Raw genomic sequence first — 21,568 nt, 5'->3', positions numbered from 1 at the left:
ATGGGAACTGGAATGTGCTTGGAGAAAAGAGCGGATGACGTCGGTTACTGATTCACCGAGCCTCTCTGCATTTCAAGGGCCTATTGTCCACCGAATAACAGCGGAGATATATCACAGTAGGCCAGCCTGGAGCCGTTCAGATGGTTAAATCATGATCCAAGGCCTCTTTTGCTGATATTCTTTTGTCCTCCTGAGTCTCCTGTCTCCCGTATCGTAACTCCATGCAATGACTCCCTAGCCAATCTGACCAAACTCCGAAACACCTCCCTCACCATAAATGCTCTGTGGGAGTAGCACCGTCGAATATACAAGGGCTATAAGTTTCTCCGGACGAATTCCATGCCCTGCTTCTTGCCGAACTCCCATAGATTCTGAATGCCTTGTTCGCTCAGGTCAATGTTCTTCATGTTCGGAGCGTCTTGCGCAGGTGCTTTCGACACTCTCGAAGCGACCATGACCGGATCAGTCTCCAAGACAATGCCGTCATCCACAATATCGTCAATGGCTAGGGTGACTAGGTCGTAGTTCTCCATAATCGTTCTCTTGTCTGTCGAGTTTCTGCAGAGCTTGTTAGTTGCGTACTGCACCACCAATCCAACCATAGTACGTACTTGAGCAAAATGCTGAGAGTGTCCCTCAGCGCAAGAACAACGTTGTATAGCAGGATCTCATTCTCTTCCGGACCTCCGACGACGTAAAGCATGACATCGCTCTCCATTTTGAACACCACCACTTTGTTGTCATACAGTATCACATCCGAAGTCTGTTTCGCTGTCTTCTCGAGGAGTCCTTTCTCGAAGGCTTTCTGCTCTTTTAGAGACGCATAGGGCTGTGGAGGAGTAGGCTGCGTGGCAGATGTGTGAGGAGCATGGTAGTATTTGGCGAAGAGGCGTGAGGACTCTGGTGAGGTGTCTGTGGAAAGTATCAAAATAGCAACGACGCTATGAAGCGACATGGAAGGGGCCATGGCTGCGATATTGGCCTTCTTGAAGGCTTTGATTCGAAGCAGCTCTGTTGCAATTTGTTCCGCGAAGTTCAATGCCCAAGTCCAGAGTGGCCTCGACGGGACTGCGACGCGCCGATATAAATGTGGTTGATGGGCTCAATAGTTTGCCGTACCTTCTTGGCGTTCGCGTGCAAGCTGAATAATCCGCCGTATACCCTGCAAAACGGTGAAGCACGCGGCACCTTCGAGTCAGTATTAGTTTTGTCGCAACTTTTTGTGGACGGTTCTGTCAATGACTGGAAAGGCGCCGACTCTGTCATAATGGGCAAATCATCCAAAGACAAAAGAGACGCCTACTATCGTCTTGCCAAAGAGCAGAACTGGCGAGCTAGGTCCGCGTTCAAACTAATACAAATCGACGAGCAATTCGACCTGTTCTCGTATGCAGACCCATCGAAATGTACCAGAGTGGTCGACCTGTGCGCTGCTCCAGGCAGTTGGAGTCAAGTACTATCACGAATCCTTATCAAGGGTGAGAGTTTTGGTCGGAGGTCCTGGGTTGAGAAGATGGAGAGCTTCCAAAAGCACACGCTGACGGCCTCCCAACCGTCATCAGAGGACAGCCTACAAGAAGACATGGTTTCCGTAAATCTACAGCGTGCAGCATCCGAATTCAAACCGCGTCAGAATGTCAAAATAGTCGCAATCGACCTGCAGCCGATGGCTCCGCTGGAAGGTATTATTCAGCTCAAAGCAGACATCACGCATCCCTCTACTGTCCCTCTTCTTTTGAAAGCCATTGATCCCGAATTTGATCAGCACAACGAAACTCACCGAGTCGACCTGGTCATCAGTGACGGCGCGCCTGACGTGACCGGGCTTCACGACCTGGATATCTATGTTCAATCACAGCTATTGTACTCAGCATTGACTTTGGCAATGAAAGTTCTTCGGCCAGGGGGCAAATTCGTTGCGAAGATCTTCCGAGGCAGAAATGTCGACATCATTTTCGCCCAGCTCAAGCTCGTCTTTGAGCGGGTCCACATTGCCAAACCAAGGTCCAGCAGAGCGAGCAGCATCGAAGCATTCGTTGTCTGCGAGGGCTATCGACCTGTCAAAGACTGGACACCTGAGCTTGGTGATGCTTTGAAGGTACCGCAAGCCAGCAGACCACAAGACTCCAGTTTGGAAAAGCAGACGAGACATCTCCGCGACGACGGTATTGTGGAGCTTCACTTCGAAGACGAAGAGAATGACCCTCAGAGATGGATCGCTCCGTTTCTCGCCTGCGGAGATCTGTCAGCCTGGGATGCAGATGCCACATACAAGCTTCCTGAAGGCCACACCAGCCTTCCACCTGTGCAGCCTCCAACAGCACCTCCATACAAAGAAGCCATTGAAAGGAGGAGGGCCGAGGGGGGTGCTTATGGAAAGACCAAAAATCGACCGGAGCCCACGGAACAATCCGGAACGTGAGCAAATCGTCTGTCACATAGCTGCTTGCACATACGACGGACGATGTCCCTCAGCCTCCCATTACTTGGGAAACTGCCGTCCCGTTTGATTGAAATTGAGATCACGGCTTTCCCCGCAAAGCAAGCACCCCAGTGCGCTATTTAGCTCCGGCGCAATGAGAGACCGGTCTTTTGAAAAATGCGATGGGCGGCCTGGGAGCGAAAATCGGCTTTTGCACGTTGCCTCTTTCTTCAAAACCGGAATTCTGATGCATTTAGCTACACTGTTGGTCGAGAGGAGATGGAATCTCAATTCTTTGCCGTTGAGATTTGAAGATTGTACCAAAGGTTATCGTCGAACGCACAGATATGTCTCCGTCAGCCACATCGAAGGACGAGCTTAGGATCTTCACCCCCATCGGCCAGCTCGGCCAGGGTTTCAACGAAGACATATTCTGGGACACTGTCGAGTCTGGCTGCGACGCAATCATCTGTGACGGAGGTTCGACTGACAGCGGACCTGGGCGTCTGGCACTGGGTATACCAAACGTCCCATACTCCCGCCTTGCGAAAGACTTGGAACTTTTCGCCAAAGCGGCTCATTTGCACAATGTCCCTTCACTTATCGGATCAATTGGTGGTGACGGTGAGAATGCGCATGTCGACAAGGCTGCCGACATCATCACTGAAGCGGTGAAGAGGAATGGGTACCGAACATTGAAAGTCCTCAAGATTTACTCTGAAATTCCGAAGGATCTCTTACGACAGAAGCTCACTGACGGTCTTATCAGTCCCTGCGGAGGTGGTGTGCCCGAGCTTAAAGAAGACGACATCGACAGCAGTACGAAAATCGTGGCTCAAATGGGTCTAGAACCGTATTTGAAGGCAATGCGAGAGAATCCAGACTTCGACATTATCGTTGGCGGTCGAGCTTATGATCCGGCACCGTATGCGGCTTTCTGTCTCTTCCGTGGCTTCGAAGACCTTGGAACTGCCTATTCCATGGGTAAGATCATGGAATGCGGAGCTCAGTGCTCCATTCCAAAGTCTCGGGAGGCCCTTGCTATCATTCGTCAAGATTCATTCGACGTAATTCCCCTCGAACCAAAATCTAAGTTCACGACGCTCTCGGTGGCTTCTCACTTTCTGTACGAGAAAACAAGGCCTGACGTACTTCGCGGACCAGGGGGAGCTCTGCATCTCGATCAAACAACGTATGAACAGCTCGACGAACGGTCGGTTCGAGTTTCCAATGCCAAATTCGTGCCTGAACCAGACGGCGAGTATACTGTGAAGTTGGAAGGCGCAAGAGCAAATGGCTACCACACGATCTTCCTGGGAGCGATCCGCGATCCCATCCTGATTCAGCAATTCGATTCCTGGATTGGCTCTATCGAAACTCATGTCAAAGAAAGAATCAATGCCTTCGGATACGAATATGATCTGAAGATCCATAAGTATGGCGTCAACGGTGTCATGGGACCTTTAGAGCCCGAGACCAGCGTTGGCAAGGAGATATTCATTGCTGGACAGGCACGAGCCGCCACACAAGACCAGGCCGACCAGGTGGCTACCATGGCAAAGTTCGGACTCACTCACACCCCATACGCCGGTCAACTTGCCACCGCCGGGAATTTCGCGTGGCCTTTCACACCCTGCGAAATCCCGATGGGTCCATGCCCGGAATTCTGCGTGTACCACATCTTGCACAAGGTCGACCCTATTGGCCTCTTTCCGGTGGCTCTCGTGACCGCTGAGGGTGATAACACCTACGTCCACCAGCCGCGTAAGTCTGTGTCTTGCCCCTTTTTCGAGCCACTGCTAAGATCCGGGTAGGACCTCGGAAGGAGGCCGTTCAGACCAAGACTGACAGCTATATCAAGAAGCGAGAGTCGTCGAAGAAGTACTGGCTAACCCCAGAGCCAACCGAGGGCACATGCTACCTCGGCGATGTTGCATCGGTGCTTCGCAGCAAGAATTCCGGGCCTTACGAGTTGACCTTCGATGTCATGTTCGCAAACAAGGAGATCTATGACAAGGTGAAGAAGTCCGGAAGATTGACGCGAGACACGGTGGCCGCACTGTACTCTGTTCCTGATGGTCAGGTTGCCGCGTCGCTCTTCTTTGACCCAGCAATGGCGTATAAGGCAACTATCGCGAGACCAGCTGTGTCCGGAGGATTCGGAGAGACCGACACTCATGGCTCGCAGCAGCACATTCCTTTGCTGTATCTGACCATGCCTTGGGGCAGAGACTGATGTAGTACTGAGCAAGAAGGATTGTATTTTCTGGTTGATACTCTGTCTAGGTCTATGTGCCTGCTGAATTGTTCCTATACAGTTTATTTAAACTATATGCGAAACATGCGAACCCCTCGACTCGTGACTCTTGAGCGCCACATCATCCGGCATATCATCACATAATGTCAAGAAAACGTCAACGATAATGTAACCGATATTGCGTGTTTTGTTGTGCAATAGTACTAACCATTTACGAGCTGCGGCTGAACGTGGTCGAGATTACAGTGACCTCGACCTCGACGGGCCAGACGCATTATGGAAACTCATGTCAACAGCTTTAAGTGCAGTGCCGTGTCAACCTCTAGTACATTGCGGGCTCTTGGAAGCTCAATACTTCAGAACGACCCTCTGACGAGTTTCCCGGACCTCATTTCTCGCCATATAAAGCCTCCTCCGACTCCGCAGGGTTGTCGATGTGATTGTTGAGATCCTTGACCGGGTTGACAAGGAACAAGGAGCCTGGTTTCCCGACATTATCAGCCAGCAACGTGAGTGAACACGGGAATGTGAACCTACCTATGAGGCCGCAAGCCGCCAGGCAGGAGGCAGCGATCCACACCGACTGGAACGACTTCAAATATGCTTCTTTGAGAGCATGAGCAGCTGCGCTGATGATCTTTGGCGTGATGCCGGGGATCTGGGCCAGCTGGTCTGGATCACCACCCGACAAGCCCAGAATTAGCGCTGGCACAGAGGATCTGGGCAACCCACTCTGCAGAGCCGCTTTGGAGACCATATTCGGCAAAAGGCTGCTGGTTCTGGAGTGGAAGATGGCGGTGTCTGAATCTCCCGGGTCAGCACGCATCGTCTTGAGAAAGCAATATCGAAAAGCGTGTTCGGACTTACAAACAGCCACACCAAGTGTCACGCCAAGCGATCTGATCCCAGCGACGAGACCACTGGTGATAGAACTGCGAGGATTTTGGCCTGGTCAGTCCCGCATAATCTAGGGTTATTGGGGCGTCTCAACTGACATCAATTCCGGAGGAGCACTCAATTGTGCGCTAGCAACAACTGCGTTGAGAATGAAAGCAAGCGCCGCACCAAGGATAGCCTGGCAGCCCCAGACGGCACTGGTACTACACAGTGAGGTGGTGGCCATACATATGGCCCAGGCAAGTAGGAAAACAAACCCACCCACGACGAGGCTACGGAGACTCTTGAATTTGTAGCAGATCGCAGCGGTGATCGGACTGCCGACCACATAGCCCGACCTTCCACTCCACGTCCGGTTCTCCCCCGCCTGTACAGTGCATCCAGGCATTTCAATGGAGGATCTGGGCTATGTTTACCGAGCCTGGAGATTCTAAACCGAAACTGTTCCGGGAAGGCATACACCGACCTCTCTAAAGTCGCCCATTTCATGATCTCCTGCATTTCACTTGGATGATGCTCATTTAACGAGAAGAACTTCCCACCGATGTCAACCATAATCACAACGGCGAACCGGCAACGAACGGCGAGAGTGACCAGCGTACCTCGAGGGAACCCCACAGGCGGCCTGGTGGCGCACGAGATTGTACAGAACCCGCCTGCTGAGAACTATGACGGACCTCGACAGCCGACCAACAATCCTGCATGGTGGCCTACAGATCACCGGCGAGTGCCAGACTACCGTCCAGCTCGCTATCACCCTGAATGGAACGAGCTCACGGACGACAGTACTATAATGCCCATCATCATTCTGGTGTTGTTTGGCGGATGTCATTTGATTTCAGTAGGCAGCCCCAAGAAGTCCGTATGATTTTCCGCTGATTGGCTTCCAAGACAGTTCGGTTTCGAACGCCCTTACTTCACCCGCGCAATAGCTGGAGAGTGGCAGGCTAAAAAGGGCTTAGTTGAATCTTCCTCGGGACGGAGATGGACAAGATGCGGAAATTCCGAGATGATGGCAATACTAGCCTTTAGTATTGCCCATATTTGACAATGGAGGCTGATCTTGACTCTTTTTGTTCTTTCGCCGGACCAAGCTGCTTCGTTAATGTCGTAGCCCATACAAGACCACCCATGTACCGAGCGGAGCGGTCAATTTGAACCCCGAACACGGGAGCCATGTTCCCTTCGACATGCTTCCCGAACACGATTAGAATCAGCTTTACGTGGCGGGGTCTGAGGGCGAACCGATGAATACCGACTACCGGCACTGAAGTCGGTCATGAGCCATTCTGGGGTCTCCAGATCATAAACCTACCCCGGACTACTAGTACTTCTGAAATAACCTCGGCGACAGCAGGCTCATTCCTTGCTTCCAACAGTCGGTCTACGGCAAATCAGCGGCACAATCTCCAGAAAATTAGACGCATCATCGACACAACCGCCGGTATTGCTATTATCGCATGGTACTACCATGCTTACGGGCGAGCGGTCGCATATCCGAGACTACTGGAAGTTGCAGGGTGACAAGGCTCTGGAACACGGGATCAAAGATGTTATCATCATGGTAGGCCGAGCCAACCATTCACTCAACTTCTCCAAAACATAATCATAACCGTCGTACATTCAGGGCGCTCACTGAAACGTATCAGGGCGGAAAGTCCATGTCGCAATGAACGCCAATGTGACACCAGAACCCGTTGGACTGGTCAAAAAATCTGAGTGGGCCCACTACAAGCCTAACCCGGACCTCAAGACAGGAGCTCGGTGCGTGCAGATGCTCAAGGAGGCCGGGTTCGACGCGGTCGCCGACCCAGACTTCAACTGGTTCATCGATACCTTCCCCTTGCTGACACGTATGTTTCCCGATGGTTGCCCCCCGATCACGATCATATCTCAAAACGAGTACTTCGAGCCCTATTTCCACGTGGAGATAGGCCGGGTGCTGCGACCGCTCAGGAAGGAAGGATACCTCATCATCGGGCCTGGCGGCGGCGTTCACAACCTCTACCGCGTGCACTGGAAATACAATTGGAAGTATCGAGATACCTTCGCGCAGGAGGTACCCCCTGACAGTGGGAATATGGAATTCCGACAGGCACTGGAGGACGTGCTCTGCAAGAATGGCGGTGGTCCCGAGTTGAAGAGCGCCGTGGTTCGCCTGATGAAACATCCTAATTATCGCGACGCCCACGGTACGGACGAGCACTACATGCCGGCCTGCTTCATTGCGGGTGTTGTTGGGGAGGAGGAAGATCGCAAGGATTCAGCGGTTCTTGGAGCTGAAATTTGGGAGCTGGTAAGTGGTCGTGACGAAACGAGGCTTTCTCTCTCAACACTTTGCCCATTTAAACGTCGAGACTCCAGTTGCGCCACAAAGCTCGGAGGCAGCAGCTCGAGAGCGAACCGTACCGATAGGAGTATAGCCCTTCTCTTTCAGCAAACCAGCGATCAGCTTAGCTGTGATTGATGCCGCTGCAGACAGGATCACAACGCCCGGCTGGTTGCTGGCTGGCTTTTGTCCTGTCAAGATCGCACCGTTCGCGGAAATCCGCATGACCCCAGTTCGACGACCTGCCGCGTTTACCACTTCCCGCACGATCAGCAGGGCAGCCATTGGATTGACAAACAATTGCGATGCCAGATCGTCATCGACGTCTCAGGCACCACGAAAACGGAGTCAGCCTGCAAGACCAGTTTCTCCTGCCAGGCCCCAACGACGAAAAAGGAGACACGGGCGCCAGGGACCAAGCCCCGAGTCGCACCAACTCCAGGACCCAAAGCTTCCACGATACCGACCCCTTCTGCCCTTGGTGTGAGACCGGCTGGTGGAACCTCATATTCTCGAGGATTGTGCAGTCCATTGACCATCAAGAAATCGCCGGAGTGCATCGGTAGTTTGGCGACTTTGACAAGAACTTCTCCGATACCCGGCGAAGGGGGTTCTGTTCTCTCCGGCTCCAGGACTTCAATTGGGTCGCCATGTTTGTGCCGCCTTCACTTAAAGTCCACTTTCCGTCAAGCATTTCGACCGAGACTTGAGCTCGGCATTGGGAAGACTAGATTGCGATGGCTTTGGCAATATGTGGGAATGGGTTCAAATTGAAAACTTTCAAGTATGGTCGAAAATGAAATGAATTGCCCTCAGCCCGGGGTAACAATGTGTATCGGGCCTATGAGGCTTTGGTTTTAGTGCGCCAACTGAATTTGGTGCAAACACCTCTCGTGGCCTCGGTACTAAAAAGCTCTAATGACTGAGCCAATAAAGAGTTGTAGATATTAGTTTAAGAGAGACATTGTATCTCTAATTTAGCTGTAAGATTCGTCTAAACTTAGGGGCACGTGGCGATAAGGTAAGTGGTGGGGGCGATAGTGGTCCCTACAAATATGAAGTTCATCTTTAAAGTGCCTTGTACATCTACACTCCACAAGTTTGGCCCTAATAGCAATTCAAATCGTGCTACATGACAATTCGTAGCGTTGGCATACCTTTTGCAGTCTTTCAGCTGATATCAGGCTGTGTCATACTGAGAACAGTGTTCATGTTTATTAGAAGGCTTTTGAGACGAATTCAAGAAATCACTACATGCTCTACCGACTATGAACGACCAGTCATTATTTGTTTCGGAATATATCAACGAAATCTCGACGCCCAGTCTTAGACATAAGAATCGATGAGCTTGAAGACACCCCTGTTGTCGTACTCTCCTGACTTCACAATAGGATCAGGTCCATACCTTTCCAGGTAGCTGCGCTTTGGTCCCAGCTTACCCGACCTTGGGATCCTCAGCTCGAAAGTCATTCTCATTCCCTCCAAGATCAAGGCAACTTCGTATTGAACATAACGGTACCAGTCAGGTGGATCACTACCATCCGCGGCACGGAACTCAAACCCTTCGCATTCTTTTTCGGAAAGCTCGAAAAGGATCGGGTTCGGCATGGGATGAATACCACTGCGAGTACTATCGCGTACAAGATCGTTGTCTCGACATGCTTTGTCGCAGTAGTACAGTGCTTCCCGGATGGTCCATTGATGCTTGATTTGGCCTTTCTCCTGGAGGGACAGAGCACGCCAGCCTTCGCAGACCTCGACATACTTGCTCCAAGGAAGACGATCGCCCGCTCGGATTAGATATCGTGCCACCTCCCGAACACACACAACATTATCATGGGGGTCTCGAAAGACCCTATGTGCCGGATACCGCCGGCCAGGGATTTCGCTCTTGTCTTTGTCCCACGCCACGCAGAATCCTCGGCGGATAATCCGTTCATTGATGAATGCTTTGTCGGCAAGAAGCAGCAGTGACCCATATGCTACTGTGCTGGAACTTGAAGTGGCCCTCTCGTGGGGCGCGGCGACCGGGATGGGATATCCTGCAGCGGAGTCTTCAGTGGACTCATAGGTGAGGCGTATGCGGTTGCGCATATACCGGCTATTAAACCCTCCACCCACCAATAAGATCTTGTCCACTGTGGCTCCGGCTTCATGGACTTTTTCGATGGTCCGACAGATCATGGCATTGATTTTGTCAATAGAAAGAGCGAACATTTCAGCCATGTCTTCTTGAGACAACGGGATCCTCCCAATCTGATTGTATCCAAGGCTGGGGATGCTGGGAAAGCCATCTATCCTGATTTCGGCAGGATCCCTGCCTGTGAAACCACGCTTGGGCTTTTCGAACTTCTGTTCCAGAAGGATTTCGAACTCTCGCACTGTCATTGGGCCTTCAGGGGTAGCAAGAGAGTCCAGAACCTTGTGCATATCGGAGGGGTATGCCTTAAGCATGGTCATGATGCCCTTTCGGCATATTTCATTCGCAAGCCTTCCGCCACACCATTCGGTGTCTCCGTGGACCATCTCGCGGACAAGAAACCCGTGATTGGACTGTTGTCTGCACAGTACCTGAACGTCTGCAGAACCGCCACCTTGATCAACAACCATGACGGTACTCCCATCAGGTGGCGGGTTTTCCATCTCAAACTCGGATTGAAAGTAGTATGTCAGAGCCGCTGTAGGCTCGGCCACAGGGAATGGGTTTGCAATACCGGCTTTCCTTGCTGCCGCGATGACAAGCTGAACTTGTTCCGTAGTGCTTGCACCTGGAAGGGGTATACCAACTTCCAATTGTATGCCATCAGGCACAAACCCGTGGTACAGGTTGAGGTCATCGTGGAGCGGCAAAAGCAGCTCCCTTTCGCTCTCCGCAATCTTCCGCAGGACATATGCATACGCATAGCGGAGGCTATCGGCATATAAATCTGCTGGTTCGATATGTCGGCGTCTTCCTTGTCCAGTGAGATCTTTCAGCATTGCAGTCTCCCTTACTGCCTGCGGGAGTCTTCTGATTTGGTTACGAAGAATGTCCCGATCCCGCTGGTCTGCGCCCCAAAGGACCGGCTTGAAATACCGCAACACGTCTTCACCCTGTATTTTCCCATCTTCGAGGTATTGTGTCACTTCGCAGCCCCAGATTTGTCGGTACGTCAAGGTATCCGAGATCGTATCTGCCACATATGCTAGCTGCGTTGGGATGCTTGCTTGGCCATTTTCCCATACCACGGGTATGGCCTTTCGGAGGACAGACTCAGTGTGTCCCAACCTCAGACCATCGCTTCTGAGGAGCATATATACAGCCTTGGTCTCGGAGGAGCCGACATCTAAGCTGATCAGGATCCTAGTGACTTCACCGCCGGGGTATGGTGTTTGTGGCATGGTAGCTGACGTTGGTGTCGGCTGGATACATTTCGGAGCTTCCGGGGCTGTAGAGACCTTTGACCGAGGACCTCGCTTTGCTCTGCGTTTGCATGGAACGCCTCTTTCCTCGCAATATTTGCAGGTCGTCTCGGCGTTATCCCGCACCAGCGAACAATGGCCCTGTCAAGGTACGTGCAGGTCAGTAAGAAATTCGGTGGGGCGGATGGATCTACTAACATGTCTTTTCCTACAAGCCTCGCACGAATACATTTCGGGAAAAGAAAGCCTTCAAAAACTGACAGAAGGTAAAGGTAGGCTTGATGTCATGGAGAAGACCATAGTAGTTGTCTCCCAAGAGCAATGCTCGATTTAATAAAGCGATCGATGCTGGAATGCTCGGAGCTTCGGAGAGCCCAGTTTCTGCTTGAGACTACATGAGAGTGCCCACCGTAGCTGCACAAAAACGTAGATGTCTGGCTTCTGCTGCTCATGGTAAGGCAACCAGGCGGCGGCGGTTGCCTTTTCGACCAGGATGCAGCGGCTAGTGCGAACCCACCCCCTAGTGGAAGGGTTAGTGTCCTGCTCTCTACTATCCAGGAGGCATTGTAATGACCACCTCTACCATGTATTATGACGTACTGACCTATTCCGGGCAGGTATATCAAGCCTGCGCCCCATGATCATACCATGTCCTGCGTCAATCTACATAGTCTACTTCTCCGACTTCATCGTACAGATTCATTTCTGCAAATTGATCTCTTTCACGTTTTTCAACCAGCAAGGAAGATTGAACTTCAAAATGAGCAAATGCTATTGGTCTCCTGATGAGGTTGAGGGTTTGTTGTTCGTCCTCACCACTCAGGACTGCAGCGATCCCAAGAACATTGCCCGCACAGTTGCCCTTATTCACGACCATTTGAAGGCCACCGCCAGAGACTCTGAAGAAATAAAGACCCATACCCAAATCCACAACAAACTTAACAGGTTGGCGAGGGGAATAAAAATGTCCCGGGACGACTTCCTTCGGACCTTCGATCAGGTGCAGCCCAAGGGTACTCTACCTTCATCAGGGAATCCGGAGGTTATTGTCAGTAGTAAGCATGCGGGTGGATTATCAGGAAGTATCCTATCTCCGGATGAATCACTATCTCGAAAAGGCCGCAACGGAAACCCAGACGACAGAGAATTGGCTGTCAGAAACCTCAAACGACAGAGGACAATGGCAGCAGGACTTCCAAACTCGACTTATTCAGACAGAGGAGCGACCCCAGTGAAGGAGGCGGGTTCCGAACCTGATTCGGCCATTGTCGCTCGCAGAGATACTTGCCCGATTTCCAGGACCTGGGACACAAAACTTGCAGGATATTTCCGGCAACTGGCGAGCGATCGAGGGTATGATGCACCACCTAGCCACGATTATATCAGGGAAAAGATGGACGATATCTTCGAATCTCTGGAGCGAGGAATCCAACGTCTTACCGAGGCTCAGTCAGCCGCGATTCCCTTGGTCCCCTCGGTCCTAGGAGGCGTCGACTTCAGGCAGTTGACGCACCACGTCGTCCCGATGGCAGAGGGGGAAGTTCTATCTGCATACCTGAGAGCCCTATGTGGACATTCACCTGTCGCTCGGGACCTTCTGCCTCAAGCTTACGCTGCTGCGGCGATATACCAGTGGGTATTCTGCGAAGTATTCAAGGAAGACCATGATGCCGTCAAAGGTAATTTTTTCGAGGAAGCTTTGTTCTCATTGGCACATGGTAAGCACGCTTCGTACCATGTATCAGAGCTTGTCCCGACTAATGTTCCTTGGGCAGATGCCCCCGATGTGGTCAGGAAGCTCAGAAGAATCAGATACATGGAACATCTGGAGAAGCACATCAAGCCAAAGCTGCCCGAAATGGCCGACTCCTGTTTTGCCAAACTTCTCAATGTGTTTTCAAGCATTATGATGCAAATTGTTCCCGGGTTGGAGTCTCACGCTTACGATAGTCTGACTTGTGAGCCATCAAACATCCCGCAAGTATTCCAGACTCAGTTGGAAAGCGACCAGTGCTTTCGCTTCGCGTTTGTCGAGGCTTTCAATCTGAAATTAGCCATGGCAAAAGGCTCGCATGAATACGACTTCAGGTTTCCAGAATTCCGAACACCTTTTGACAATGAGTGGATGGAGCCATTCCGATCAGAAACTATGGCGTTGCCTAAGAATGGCCAGGTATGGATGTGTCTCCGTCCAGCGATACTCAGCGTCGGTCCAGGATCGATGACAGCCTTGCCAATGACCATTGTCAAAGCGATTGTGTTGTTGGTCTGAAGAATGTCCGACACAGTGATTCTTTCGAGGGGGTGCTGGACAGTATATGGACGCTCATTTCCCTTTTCCGGAAAAGTGGGCGGAATTTTCTTTTGGGTGTGGCAACACTTTTCCTCGAAGTGCCTCTGGGGGAGAAGATAGTGTGGCTCGCCTGAGAGCTCGAGCCTGGTGCCACCTGTGGAAGGCAACAACTTCGTCCTCACCAGGACAGACTCTAGAGGCGAGACCACTGAGCAGCGTATGATTGATACACTCAGTAATAATGAAATCAAAAGACGATAAATCGGGATTCAGTCCTTGCGCTGTTTCTGGGCCAGAAAAGCTCTCGCCCAGGATGCAAGTCTCCCAGACAGGGAGAGTCTCCAATGGTGCTAAGCATAATCCTGTCTTGATCAACCGTGGAAGTTTCCGGTGGCGTTTCTCTGTACCTTGATTCTTCATGCACACTCATGCCTGCTGAGTTGCCTTCTTCTTCGTCAAGTGTGATGTGTCTCTTTGTGGAGTAGTAGCTTCTCGGGGCCCGCCGAGCCGCGTCGTGACAAGAGCTAGTGTCGCTCGCGCCTACGGATCCCTGGAAAGTGGGCCTAGCGACATGGTCAGGGTCTCATTGGTCAACGACTAGATGGCATTCCTCACACTCACGGCGATACGCAGTTCTATGAACCTGTCATCACTTCTTTGACGCCAGAAATCACTCCATGTGACCAGGTCACAAGCCTCTTCACGCATTGGCATGCGGCTAAGCAGGCCATGAAACCCGGCACTAGTCCGAGAGGGCCAAAAGGTTGAGGGGGGTTTATTTTGGTGATCAGGCTGAGCATGACCGCGGGTCACAACTCAACAAAAGCAACCCTGTTGCAGACCTCTGAAGCAAAGCGACGAAATAGGATGATCTTCGGAAAGGCGGTGTAACAAATCCTGTTTCATAAGAAGGCATACGGCTTGGCAGGTGCGGTAAATACTGGATGTGGTATCGATCAGGCTGACACCCTCTGGACTGGCCGCAGTGGCTTGGGAAATTTGTGACCAGGATTTTTACGTAGTAAGGGCAGTCCTTGTTCTCTGGAATGGCTTAGCTAGAATTTGAGGAAGTCCTCAATGTCTACGACCATGGCTTCGTGTCTCAACTGGCGAACTCTATTGGGAGTTTGGGGCTCTTTCTGCGGCCTCCTATGCGGCCAAATGGATCCTGAGTGGCTTGCTGAAATTCTTTGAAGCACTGAGGATGGCCTGGATACGACCTGCATCACTTCCTGCCTCATACATTCGCAACCTTTGCGGAGTATGTTTGCGGACGTCCCCTTCCAGCCCCGTGCATGCATTGTCACTAATGCAGTTCAATAACCAGCGGAGTCCCCGGGTTGTGAATAGAAGTCCTCAACATAAAGTAGTGGCTGGCACTTTCCGCTTCGTGTCGAAGCTGCATTGTCCTTTGCGCTTCGCTTAATCCATCGCAGCGAAAGTATTGAGAGAGTCCGTGCCTCTTAGGACAAAGTGGAACGCTCCGGAAAGTCCTTCGCTCGTAGATCGCTCGTAGTAATCCGAAGGATTCGACTCAACGGACATCAAATCGCCTACTATTTTCCCCTACTCTACTAGTCACAGTGCATACAAGACTGCATTAACGCGTCCGGACAAGTGACCAACAGAGTTGGAAAGCCAATTGAGGACTCTTCTGATCATCTGAACGTGCCTAACAGTGGATCAGGTGTCCTCCTTAGAGCAGGGGAGTCCACCCCTTGCGTCCGGGACTTTGATTATTTAGCACGAAGCTTGCTCTTCCTCCCATTTTCTGACCGGCGTGAGCTGGCGGTTTCCTGCATACTACTGGTATCCGCAATCTTTCCTTGAACGAAAGCCTGTGACGTGTCCGGTCTGTCTGCTGATGGAGCCGGAGTATTCTTCCAATGCACATTTCACAGTGAGTCGTATTTCCGTGTACATCTCATTTGTCTTAGAACCTTTACTGAACTTGCATCTGATCTGTTCACGCCTCTTCCAACGCAATATCTCTTTGACTCGTATCTGAATCCCATCTCCGCTTCGTGCGCGGTGGTATATAGGTCGGAACGGAGGTAAATTTGGTGACGATCTCTCTCCAAAGTCGGTTCTCCAATAAAATGCCATCGATCTGATCTCACTTGCTTTCAAAGCTTTTTGACTTACCATTTCCTTGCAAGATTAGCCTGTGATAGCTAATCTCTGAATAAAGTTATATATAGTAGCGAAGGTACTTATATCGAAATGTAGGCAATAGCAAACTCCTATTTCCTGACATCTATCTCTTCTTTCTTCGAAAATAGATATTATAAACATTTCTATGATCACAAAGAGCAGTGTTGATTTGCACATTCCACCAACCTGAATCCGGACACATTCAAAGCAGCCTCCATTCACTTTCTGTTGCACCTGCTAGCTTTTCTTACGAGATGCCGCAGGAGCGTGAGACGGGACCCATTTGCCAGTGGTTAAAGGTATCATACGAACTTTGGTCGTGTCGAAGAGGAAAGGCGAACCCGCAGTTGCGATCCACCTCTCCATTTTGCTGCCAAAGGAAAATGGATCGAACGGGGGAGTTTGAATGCAGAGGCTGTAGCAAAGACCTGACTTGAATCAAAGTACTTTCAAGCATGTCAGAAGATGCGAGCAGGAGCAGCTTCACAGGACTCTTAAGCTCTGTCGCTAACCAGCCAGAACGGGTACCGATCTTTCCATCTTCGAAGCGAAGTACGACTGGCAAATGCTCACCCAGTCCGACACCTGAATTCCTCACCCTTCTCCCTAATGCTAGTCCTCCGATACGGATATGCCAACCCGGGAAAGCGGTCACGCAGCCTAGCTATGTGTCTGAGATTCGACGAAATTTGATGGCAAATGTCGGACAACAAGTGATACCAAGAGCTTGGGAGCTACATACATTTCCTGTGTAAAGAGAAACATCAGGCTGACGGTCAAAGCTCGCATGAAAGCATTCGATTCTGACGGATTCGAAAGCCTACTTGGTCCGATTATGGAAAGTTCCCCACTTGACGCTCTCGGTTGTTATTGGGATCTCACTCGACGACCAGAGGGCCAGCCACCCCATCACTCGAGGATTTCGTACGGAGGAACATCTTCCATGTGGTGGATCACGACGACTCGCACGACGACGTCTTTCCGTTTAGGCAGAATTTATCAAACTTAGGCATTCCAGCCACCTAGGAGCTACGTAGTTAGGAGTTCCCCTTGGACCCTTGGGCACTCAATAGAGATCTCTTCAGCCTTCTTTGAGAAGACTTACCCTTCCGGGCTCAGATCCCTCTAGATGCTGAATTACACTCTCACCATAGAGTCGCTTGAGATGAAGCCAATGATGTAGCGTGCCTTCAACCCGCTAAAGGAGGTCTCGATCACTTCCGTCCTTGGCAGACCAATCAGTGGTATTCGCTTAAGCCGCCTTGTCCGATATCTGCCTAGAACTAGGCCTAGGCCCTGATTACGTAACCTATACGAAGTATGATGGGTGGCCTGGTGCGAGTATCAGGCGTCCAGTCCAAAGTCCTCCTGGGCATTATGTATTCATCCGAACCCATCTGACGCCCGCGGTCATCTTCAATCGGTGCACGCAACTCCTCCCAGCCTTACCCTGAAATTTCCTCTTCAACCACTTCCGCTCGTGACGACTCCCCACTTCATCAACTTCTGTCCCGAAGCGGATAGTAAACGATCATGTCTTGGGCGGGTGAGGTAAGTCGACGCCATCCACGGTGGCTGATATGTGCAACAACTAACACACGGAATCATAACAGCTTCTCTTGAACATCCACAGCTGGCGGAATGGAACAGCAAAGATCAAAGCCAGCTTGACGAAAGACGAGAATCCTCTTCGCATTGGAGTCATCTCTGCCGCAGCCATAAACTACGCTGCCATCATCGACCCAGTACAAACCCATACCGGCGCCATCATCGTAGCCATCGCCGCTCGGTCCAAGGCCAAGGCCGAAGCCCAAATCACAAAATATGGCCTCGCGCCGACATGCAAGGCGTATGGCTCGTACGGCGAGTTGTTGGCCGACCCGGGAATCGACGCCGTCTACATCCCCCTCCCCAATGGCCTACACGCTGAATGGGCCGTCAAAGCCATGGAGGCCGGCAAGCATGTCTTGATCGAGAAGCCTGTGGCGTCTAACGCCGACCAGGCCCGGCGCATCCACGAAACCGCAACCGCCACAGGGAAAGTCGCCCTCGAGGCTTTCCATTGGCGTTTCCATCCGGCAGCCCATCGTATGCGGGAAATCGTCGAGAGTGGCAAGTACGGCAGCGTGACTGAGATATCGGCCGAGTTCGGACTCCCGACGGGGATCTTGGGTAAAGATGACATCCGCTTCAATTACGATCTAGCCGGCGGAGCCTCCATGGACTTAGCCTATGTCTCATGCTTCTGCATGTACTTTGCTGCGCCAGATAGCACTGCCTGTGATTTCCGCGTCCTCGAGGCCAAGCCGCGGCCGAATCGCCTAGACAACAAGATCGACGACAGCATGGAAGCCCACTTCGTCATCGAGTCACCGGGCCGCAGGCCTGTCAACTGCCATACATTCGCCGACTCCGCGGTCCCGCTGTTGTGGGGATTCATCCCCCAGATATGGAAGGCTACTCCTCGTAGCGTGATTGAGTTGGAGAAGGCCAGGATCGAATTCGATGGTTTCGTCCTGGCCACCTACGGCCATTCGATCGTGGTCAAGGAAAAGGACATGAACGGCCGCTTGACAGGCAAGAAGCATGCAGAATCTTGCTATGTCGACGGACCCCAATGGGGAACACGGGGCAAATCCTGGTGGACGACGTACCGCTATCAGCTGGAAGGCTTTGTGGATATGGTCCGGGCGAACGAAGCAGGTCGAGAGAAGGAATATCATGGGCCGTGGATGAGCTTAGACGAGAGCACGAAGCTAATGGAGTTGATCGATGCAGTCTACGAAAAGGCCGGATTGCCCAAGCGCGGTCTGTAGTTTGGAGCATCTTGGTGAAATGACCCTTACCTACCAAGGCTTCTGACTTCGAAACGTGTGACGTGAATGAGGTCTTTGCTTCTTGAATTCGACGGAATATGGTCATTCGATGCGGTCTCCATATTTCAATGTACGTTGATATCCTTCGGTCCTGGAAATGATTGGTTCGGTCTTGGTCCATCGTTAAGAACTCGCCCTTCGCGTCATTCTCACTAATATAAGAGTCTGCTCATGCCACTCTTCACGCTATGTACTTTTGAAGGCAGTGGATCACGTGAAGTATTCTGCTGGAAGCTAGAGCTTAATCTGTCAAGGCCAAATTCGGACGCCGTATCTAGCCTCCGTCCCTGAGCGTTCGTAAATATTAACACCACCATCATACAAACGTCAATCGTATATACGGCTACTCTCTACCCATTATTCTCGAGCTGTTGGTACTTTCGCGGACTTGCTTTCAGCATCGCAATCGTCGCCGAGCCTTGGCAGGAGCTCACACCGATAATGGCGCTCGCAATCCGGAAGAGAGAGTTTTCTCACAAATCTAGAATGTAAGCTCTGTTTATGAAACTATAGCGCTAGATTCTCACCTCTATGACAGGGGTTGCTACTCATGCAAGAAACGCCATGTTAAATGCGATGAAGTGGGGCCCATCTGTGGACGCTGTCACAGGTCTCGCATCCGCTGCCACTACAACGAGCCGAAGCCACGGATCTTCGAAAGCAAGAAGGAGCCGTGTATATCTTCGCCCCTGCAGTCGTACGTGCACGCGCCAGTGCAAGGAAGTGGTGGCTTCATGCTACCGGCATCCATGTCAAACGGCTGGGGCACGTGGCAGGAGAAGCGGGCTCTTGCTTATTGGCTAAGAGAAACCGGTCCCTGGTTTGCCAACTACGTTCCAACTCGACATGCAATATTTTTTCTAAACGTCATTCCAAGATGCTGCACAACGCTCCTGGCTTCGCGGTACTTGATGGTGGCAGTTGCGTTGCTAGACGAGCGTTCTCATCAATGTGAACCTCCAGAGATGTTGGCCAAGGCCAGGACCATCCTGTATTATTACAACAAAGCGCTCAGGATCCTTACGGCGCCTAATCTAGACCGCCTGGATCTCTACCTCGCACCAGTCCTCTGCTGGATTCTGGAGACCATGATCAACGACACTGCCGCTGCCAGGATGCATGTCGATGCCTCCCGAAGACCGTTACAGGAAGTTCACAATCGGCGCAAATGGAACTGAAAGCCAAGTTATCATCGATGATTATCTAAGAGACATGCACACTTATCGCCAAGGCTTCAGCTCGACGTCCGCTGCCTGCGCCGGCAGTCTCACCAACCGTCGATCGTCCCTCTTTGATATTGTCAATGTCCGCCATTCGTGGAACTCCGAGGTCTCATCCGATGAAGTACGACAGGCAATGTACAAATATGCGGCTAACCTTGACTCGGAGGGCCGCACGTCCCTTACCCCAGATGAAGCACTGACCCACCTCCGCTACTGGGAGCACACAATACATCGCCGCCGCTTCAGTTCGGCCGAGGCGATGGAGACGCTTGTCAATACGCACTTCCTCGTCGCTGTCGCCATGACGCTACTTTCTGGACAGGATAGCCAGGAGGCTGACCCCTTTTGTAGCCAGAAGAAAGCATTCTGCTATCTGCTCACACAATTTGAAAGCTTGCTCAGGGTGAAAGATCTTGGGCACCATAATCGGAAGGGTTTAGAGAGCGCCGCGGCATTTGGCTGCCATTTGATGGCCAAATATGCCAAAGACGCGGAAATTGTGATCAACGCTACTGAGATTTTGCGCGGCATTATGCATGTCTTGTCAGAAATTGGTAGCGGCGCAAATCTCTTGTTGAGAGATGGAGCATTGGGAAGAAGTGCCACGGGGTGTTGAACAATCTGTCCGAGTATGCATGTGAGAGATGGGTGTTCTCTGTATTGAAGCGTTTGAGTGCCTTGAGCCTGAACCGATGACCGTGAATCTCCAGATCCGGGTTGATGGAGAAGGCGCGAAGTGTGCCAGTACCGATACTATTGGCGTCGTCATAGGCGGGCCTCAGGGTCACATGGAGTCCGAATGTTGTTCTGATTGAGATTTTGTATAGGTGTTTAGATGGATTGTTTTCCTCTGTCACCAATATCTGAAACTTTTTCCACGAGAAATTGACCAGTAAGCTCGAGGGTGTCTATACGTCCTGATGCCGAGTCGGAATTTCTAGTCCACCGCTCATATCCAGGGTTAGCGTTGTGGGAATCTCTTTGAGTGTGCTCGCGCTACCAGATGAAGTGGATACTCGAAGTTTGGTATTGGAAAATGCAAGTACATTTCAAAGAGGAAGGCACTCAGCACAAGACTATCATAAAGTAGACTTCTCTACGGAGTACAGGTGGATATCAGAGCAGTGGATCGAGGCATGCTCACTCCAAGGTTGGAGAGGGCCTCCCAGTCGCGATTATGTCAACTATACGTTAATGCCCCCTAACCGGGCGGCCTCCACGGCACGGCCCTAGCTGATCGAGAACTCAGGAGCGTTTCATCTTAAAAGTTCAGGGCTCAGCTTTCCTCGTCTAGCGGCAGATCGTGTGAACTGCTTGTGTTGCGTGCCGCTCGCCAAAACAGCCCCGCCCAGAGTTTACCGGTACGGAGTCAATCTGGTAGGTCGGGTGATCTACACTTGGCAAGAATGGATACATTTTGGCTCCAGTCACCCAGCAGTCCACTGCAATGGACGCTGAATGTTGTCAATACAGCTTTAGGGCCACTAGCCCGGAATATAACATTAGAGCTTCCAGAGTTGCCATATGAACCAGGCTTGCAACACGTTATGGTGTTGCAACCGGCTTAGGAGAACCTATTGTGACGGCTTGTAGGTTGTGATGGAGATTCATGTTGTCATGAAAAGCCAAGATATATCGCGTGACTTGAACCCTTATCGCATGATATTTTTCGACGCGAGATGCCTTTTCTCCCTCGTTAACTGATCTACAAGTGT

The 21,568-nt window shown here is 51.4% G+C and overlaps 9 protein-coding genes across 9 annotated transcripts; 6 read left to right on the top strand and 3 right to left on the bottom strand.

The window, feature by feature from the left end:
- Positions 1-19: 19 nt before the first annotated feature.
- On the bottom strand, positions 20-1,061 carry PV05_03607 (uncharacterized protein). Its single transcript, XM_013464262.1, has 2 exons — positions 612-1,061; positions 20-558 (listed from the first exon to the last, which is right to left on the bottom strand). Exons 1-2 carry the CDS (start codon positions 965-967, stop codon positions 315-317), a joined length of 600 nt encoding a protein of 199 aa, XP_013319716.1. The 5' UTR covers positions 968-1,061; the 3' UTR covers positions 20-314.
- Positions 1,062-1,267: 206 nt separating this feature from the next.
- On the top strand, positions 1,268-2,422 carry PV05_03606 (uncharacterized protein; the record flags this gene model as incomplete). The annotated part of the gene is made up of 1 exon (XM_013464261.1): positions 1,268-2,422. One exon carries the CDS (start codon positions 1,268-1,270, stop codon positions 2,420-2,422), a length of 1,155 nt encoding a protein of 384 aa, XP_013319715.1.
- A 347-nt stretch (positions 2,423-2,769) lies between these two features.
- On the top strand, positions 2,770-4,658 carry PV05_03605 (uncharacterized protein; the record flags this gene model as incomplete). The annotated part of the gene is made up of 2 exons (XM_013464260.1): positions 2,770-4,186; positions 4,237-4,658. 2 exons carry the CDS (start codon positions 2,770-2,772, stop codon positions 4,656-4,658), a joined length of 1,839 nt encoding a protein of 612 aa, XP_013319714.1.
- A 409-nt stretch (positions 4,659-5,067) lies between these two features.
- Positions 5,068-5,964, bottom strand: PV05_03604 (uncharacterized protein; the record flags this gene model as incomplete). Its single annotated transcript, XM_013464259.1, has 4 exons — positions 5,068-5,159; positions 5,217-5,480; positions 5,547-5,611; positions 5,675-5,964. The coding sequence occupies 4 exons, from the start codon at positions 5,962-5,964 to the stop codon at positions 5,068-5,070; spliced, it is 711 nt and encodes a 236-aa protein (XP_013319713.1).
- Positions 5,965-7,245: 1,281 nt separating this feature from the next.
- On the top strand, positions 7,246-8,392 carry PV05_03603 (uncharacterized protein; the record flags this gene model as incomplete). Its single annotated transcript, XM_013464258.1, has 2 exons — positions 7,246-7,872; positions 8,000-8,392. 2 exons carry the CDS (start codon positions 7,246-7,248, stop codon positions 8,390-8,392), a joined length of 1,020 nt encoding a protein of 339 aa, XP_013319712.1.
- An 839-nt stretch (positions 8,393-9,231) lies between these two features.
- PV05_03602 (uncharacterized protein) lies at positions 9,232-11,286 on the bottom strand (the record flags this gene model as incomplete). Its single annotated transcript, XM_013464257.1, has 1 exon — positions 9,232-11,286. One exon carries the CDS (start codon positions 11,284-11,286, stop codon positions 9,232-9,234), a length of 2,055 nt encoding a protein of 684 aa, XP_013319711.1.
- A 781-nt stretch (positions 11,287-12,067) lies between these two features.
- On the top strand, positions 12,068-13,579 carry PV05_03601 (uncharacterized protein; the record flags this gene model as incomplete). Its single annotated transcript, XM_013464256.1, has 2 exons — positions 12,068-13,025; positions 13,083-13,579. 2 exons carry the CDS (start codon positions 12,068-12,070, stop codon positions 13,577-13,579), a joined length of 1,455 nt encoding a protein of 484 aa, XP_013319710.1.
- A 3,603-nt stretch (positions 13,580-17,182) lies between these two features.
- Positions 17,183-18,810, top strand: PV05_03600 (uncharacterized protein). The gene is made up of 2 exons (XM_013464255.1): positions 17,183-17,305; positions 17,368-18,810. The coding sequence occupies exons 1-2, from the start codon at positions 17,288-17,290 to the stop codon at positions 18,568-18,570; spliced, it is 1,221 nt and encodes a 406-aa protein (XP_013319709.1). The 5' UTR covers positions 17,183-17,287; the 3' UTR covers positions 18,571-18,810.
- A 945-nt stretch (positions 18,811-19,755) lies between these two features.
- Positions 19,756-20,469, top strand: PV05_03599 (uncharacterized protein; the record flags this gene model as incomplete). Its single annotated transcript, XM_013464254.1, has 1 exon — positions 19,756-20,469. One exon carries the CDS (start codon positions 19,756-19,758, stop codon positions 20,467-20,469), a length of 714 nt encoding a protein of 237 aa, XP_013319708.1.
- Between the last annotated feature and the right edge of the window lie 1,099 nt (positions 20,470-21,568).

This window comes from Exophiala xenobiotica (genome assembly GCF_000835505.1).
Source record: "Exophiala xenobiotica strain CBS 118157 unplaced genomic scaffold supercont1.2, whole genome shotgun sequence".
Lineage (NCBI taxonomy): Eukaryota > Fungi > Ascomycota > Eurotiomycetes > Chaetothyriales > Herpotrichiellaceae > Exophiala > Exophiala xenobiotica.
Note: the sequence above shows the minus strand (reverse complement) of the source record. Positions and strands in the feature narration are given on the sequence as shown.